Source organism: Plasmopara halstedii, assembly GCF_900000015.1.
Source record: "Plasmopara halstedii genome assembly, contig: Scaffold_323, whole genome shotgun sequence".
Lineage (NCBI taxonomy): Eukaryota > Oomycota > Peronosporomycetes > Peronosporales > Peronosporaceae > Plasmopara > Plasmopara halstedii.
This window is the reverse complement of record NW_020187244.1, coordinates 1,751,152-1,756,705: the sequence shown is the minus strand read 5'-3', so window position 1 is coordinate 1,756,705 and position 5,554 is coordinate 1,751,152. Positions and strand designations below refer to the sequence as shown.

Below are 5,554 nucleotides of genomic sequence, written 5' to 3'. Positions count from 1 at the left end.
GAAATTTCTGTGGTGGCAATCGTCCATACTATTCGTCCTTGATTTTTGTCAGGTCATCCGAAGTCATTATAGCGGGGTTGTGGATATTGTAAAATTTATTTTTGAGGGCTCTATTCGGGACTGGACTCTAATCGGGAAAATCCGTTAGTTGCGTCAGAGTCGCCAACATCTAAGAACCTAGCTTTTTACTGAATAATATAGTAATACATAATAAATATAGCAAAACCTAATTAATATAGTAATATGCATTATTATTGGCAATCCTGCCACGTGGTGGCTTCTTGTTACGGTGTAGCCACAAAAATGTGTTATTACACCAACTGTGTAGTACACACCTATGTACGGTCGCACAATCTTGCGCAACCCGCCCTTTCTCACAAGGGCACGTGTAAACCCGTTACATAGCGACATCTATTGTTTGTAATTTTGAAATAGTACGCAGCATTTGTACACCGTGTCATAATCTATCACTTCCGGATACTCGTTAGGTTACTCTGGATAGCGCTATGTATATACGAGCTGTTCGTGTGAGAAGCACAGAAATGAAATGACCCGCCCCCAAATTCTGCATCGATTGTTCGTGACTAGTCGATGATCTCGGCTAATTCTGGTCACAGTGAACGATCATTCAATAGAAAATTTGTGTAGATCGCTTCAATGTCTTGGTCTAGTAGTCTAGGCTACCTCTCTTATCTCATATCCCCCATGAGGCTTGTCTGCCTCATGGGGTGCTTGGTCAACAATTTATTTAGAGCTTGGTGAGACTATTACTGCCACCTCATGCTGTACTTGAGTCGAAATGCAAAAGAGCAGATAGTGTATTTGAGTTGCACCAGCTTGCGGACTCATGTTTAATGTACCATTGACTTAGTAAGTGCTTTCCGCAAGTGTGAGAACTTTCAGCACCTATCAACACTTTCCACTAAAGCACCTATAGTCACCAACAATATGCATCTCTTTTTCTACCAAAAGGTTATCAAATTTGCCGGCCACTCGTGACAAAGGATTAAAGGTGTTTAAAGAGCTTTATGCTGTCAAGCTAAAACGGGGCTGCCGTGCACCTCGCACCGAGAAAGATTTGATTCGAAAGTCCATGGTTTGTATGCTTCACTTAGGGGTTGGTCTGAGGGCCTTTAAACAGCTAAGTTTTTGGTTTCCATTTTTGATTTCCAGAGTGACCCATATGCACAATTTGGACCATTTAAAATAATACACTATATACTGTATATGTTTTTATATTCCATAAAAACGCTAGTTTAACATATCGTCCCTCCCCACCTCATCCGTACCAGTATTTGCTAGTATATATTATCATGAGATGGTACTTGAAGAATTTTGAGTTTGGCTTTAGGTCCGAAAGACGAGTGTAACAAGCACATACATCACGCAAAGGTACAGATCTAGTTGAATGCCACCTTGCAAAAATGTGTACCTTACACGGTTATCCTCCGTCTGTCTTTCAAAGACATCGTCTACCAATGATCACTCCAAAAGAACGTACTACTCCAAACGTTTTTCTATCCAGCAGTGAAACGCGGTTACACGTACCGTGGTATGAAGGGGTGGATCACACAAGTTGATTTGACCACACGATGTTAAGGTGTGGCTTCACTTTACGAAGAAGCCACTACGTGGCGGGACTGCCAGAGGTTATGTATGCACTTTAATTAGCTTTTACTATTAAGTCAGGAAAACCTATAGAATCAGATGTAGGCGGCTCTGCTGCAATTAAACAAAAAGGAGTACGAATTGGGTTTGGAATGGAAAAGTGTATTTGCCTTGGTTTGTGGTTTTGAATAGTCTTGGAGTCAGTAGATTGCGCTCCACTACACTCATACTGGTTTAAGTATATATTCGGTGACCTTAGCTTAGCTTTCTCTAAGCAAAGATCTACGGCAGCCCCGCTGCAAGTAGTGCTTGTTCTTTTTAGCATTATCCGTACTTAAAGTTGTGTATACATGACTAAATGAGTATATGGGTAATGCGCACCGACGCATCACAGCGAGGTGGTGGTCATGATCTTTGGTGAGAGCGGTCAGAGTAATAGTTAAAGTCCCGATTAGGTACTTTCGCCATCACTGAAGGTAAATAGCAGATATGTCTTCTCCAAGGACTTCTCCAAGTTGATAGACTCTTATTCACTTCATCTCCGCACAAGCCGCGAGCAAATCCTACGGCAAAAAATGATACGACGCCTGCTACGCATATCAACACGACGTCTACCTCATTTTTTATCACCTGTACGTGGCTTCGCGAGTAGAGCTTGCCCGTCTTTTGGCGCAAAAGTTGACATGACACTTGCTGACTCAATCACGCGCCAATTATGGATTTGGTTCAATTAAAACAGTCCGCCGTGCTGTGGTAGAGCACTAACACTGTAATATATGCGGTCCTTCTCATAAAACAATTAACGAAACAAAGATTGGGATATCACTCCCGTGAGTGCTATCTGATCCCGCAGATCACCACGCATAAGAAGTTTTGCCTGTGCCTACAGCAGCGACAATTGGGCAGCTCTTACGTTACATGAAAACCGTGTACATAGTTCGGAATGCTGGTGAAAATGCCGGAGAGTATTGCATTTATTTCGCGGACCAGATCCCCTTTATTCATCTCACAAGTTTTACAAGCTAGCCTCAGTGAGGCAGACGACAGACAGGAACGTCAGATATTGCTCAACCTCACGAATTACAAAGCGTGACGTAGCGTCGCGGTGGATGTTTGAAGTCTTAAGCCCTTGCTACCAACAATTTTACTCGCTTTTATGCTCTAATTGGTACAGCTACCGGTAAAGCCTCAATTGAATCAAGATCAGGTCCTGAGAAGCGCGTTGTGTCGAGCGATACCGTCCCTTCATCCGGAAAGCCACAGATTGTGTGCTGAGTCGTTAGCGACAGAGAGCACAGTGCCTTCTTGCTAAGATGTGAATCAAACTCTCTTCACCAGTATTGATTACATCCCTGATAATCTTGCCGGTCTCACCAACCGTTCCACATCATAGTGATCTCCCGTTTTCTCATAAAAATACGGCAGCTGATGAGCTGGGTCTCATGAGCTATTACTAGATGAGCCAGGTTTGGATACACGCATCGGCTACGACTAGCTTGAGGCACCTCACATGGTCTCTCTGTCCTAAAGCAGAAGGTAATTAGGCGATAAAGCGTTGCTTCGTCGTCAACGGTGCGTTTCACGCTTGAATGGCGTGTACAAGCAAAATCGTTAAAAATTTAACAAGCCAACGGGAAATTACATTCCCTTTGGTTTTTTAGGGGGGGCTAGCTCCATTTCGTTCAGGCTACGACTGTGGACGTTTTGATGTAATTTAGTCGCACCTTACCCTTGTAGACTGCAGACACTGAATCTATACATAAATCCAAAGCGTTTAACGAACCGTTTCACTCATTCAGCATTTGAGTGTTGAATGCAATTTGTCCTTGTTTGGTCTGAGTCAGCTATAGATTAAAAATCAGAGACGCTACGTGCCTCACATTTCTCGGCTGGTTGAGCTTTGATGAGTCATCAACTCATCTCTGCTAAGAAAATGAAGCGTTTTCGCGCGGGGGTGAATTTGTGATAGCTTGTAGTACGTCAGAAAGATTTAGCAATGATATTGCTTTGTGCAGTGAGATAAGCTCAAGAGGCAAAATCGGCAGTGAGCCGTGGTCACGAGAGTGTATCACTGGGAAGACGCGTTACTACAGCTGTGAGTCGGGGAAGTTTGGTTTCTAGCGGCAGGCCACGCTCTGATTAGCATAGCTATCGACAGCCAGGAGTCGAGGTGATGAGCTTTTGCCTCGACGTTCATGCCGTGCTTTGAACTGTTCAAATTCAAATATCAAACGACATTCCAATCTGACGTTGTCCCCCAATGTTGGCATGTAAAGCTGCAAGACGAGTGGTCGGTGTGTCTTTGTCAACCAGCACTTATGCTGTATGTGATACTGTTTGGAGTTTTGCTAGCATCTGGTAGCCCTTATTTGAGATATAAATTAATTCAACCGCTGGTGCTTCAAGTTTAGGCGGTATTCTTGATGATGTCCCGAGAGGTAAATAAAACTATCACGGGTGACATTTTAGCGCTCTTTTTTGCTCTATGTCTGAGCAGCAGGCCGCCATACATAGGTGTGAGAGCGCTACGCTCCGACACGAAGAGCAGCATCTTATGGGTAAATCAATATAACGAATAGATTGGATCTGACGATATCAGTGCGACTCTACGCTTGCTAATAGGCAACCACGACGTGCTGAACCAGGCCCAGCACAGTAGCTCTGAGCTGGACGTCATCAAAGCTCCACGGCAGATTTCCATGGCTATTAATTCCTAAGAGAATGGGCATATTACTGCGCAGTCGTGCTGGGGAGAGACGGATAGTAGAGAGCTTTTCCTGCTTAGTGAGTAATTCTCGGTGAGGTCGAAGGTGTCGGGGCGAGACACTATGTTGCTCCTATCTTGCAACACCTCGATATTCCGCTTCTATGACGTCGGCCGCAAGAATGGTGCCTACTTAGAGGATCGTTGATCCATCGTGACACGCAACGGAGACGACTTCAGATGCGGATAGGGATTATACGAGCAAGCACTTTATGGTTCAAGCGATGGAGCCAAAATTTAAGTGCAGTGAATGGACGTTGAACTCTCAATTTTGCGCAGGGTTTTAAACGTCATGATAAGTGCGAGATACAATGCGATTCATCTTGTTAGGTATGATGTAAGTGCACATCGCACATCTGTAAAAACTTTGAAGTACCAAAATGTCGGTGCAAACAGGACAACGGGGCTGTGTACAGAAGAGGTCCAAGGGACACGCGGGCTGTTAGTCTATCGTAGTAAAACATTTATCAGTTAAATGTTAGCGCTATGTCACTCTTGGAATAGACCAGCAAACTAAGTTGCTAGCTGGTAGAGAAGCTCTCGACTCTTTCCTGGTTGAAGTTTCCTCTGTTAACTCGGGCCCGCTGAGTAAGTCGTTTCAAATTAAAGTCACATGGCGAATAAAGGAGCCGTCGAGCCATTATCTGTATAAGATGTATGACGTTGTAACGTGGGTAACAGAGCACTGAATAATCTAAAGGTACTTCCCTCAATACGTAGCTTCTACGTTTCACATTATTTTAAAGCGGTGTTGGACAGCACTTTAAAATAACGTGAAAGACATGGTAAATGTAACGGGGTCGCACATACTCTGATATTAGGGGGTGAGTCTCACAAGGTGGTGTGACCACACAATGGTGTGGCTACACCTTAACATGAAGCCACTTTGTTGCGGGACTGCTAGTAGTTATGAACTTTATTGAAGTTTTGCTACGTAATTGGGAAAAGCTATAGATTTAGATATAGGCGGCTATAACGGGGTAAAACGTACCCTGGTAACCGGGGTGTGTGTCACACGAGATGGGCATGGTGTGACTGCACTCAAAAAAGAATACGGTACGTGGCTGGGTAGCCAGTAGTTATGCATGTATTTAGATTTTACCATATATATTTAGGAAAATCTATACACTTAAAATAAGGCGGCTTTGCCGCAGATAAAACAAATGGATACAGTTTACATTC

General features: G+C 43.8%; 1 protein-coding gene across 1 annotated transcript; it reads right to left on the bottom strand.

Moving 5' to 3' along the window:
* Positions 1-2,762: 2,762 nt before the first annotated feature.
* On the bottom strand, positions 2,763-2,999 carry PHALS_08841 (uncharacterized protein; the record flags this gene model as incomplete). The annotated part of the gene is made up of 2 exons (XM_024724263.1): positions 2,763-2,916; positions 2,983-2,999. The coding sequence occupies 2 exons, from the start codon at positions 2,997-2,999 to the stop codon at positions 2,763-2,765; spliced, it is 171 nt and encodes a 56-aa protein (XP_024575157.1).
* Between the last annotated feature and the right edge of the window lie 2,555 nt (positions 3,000-5,554).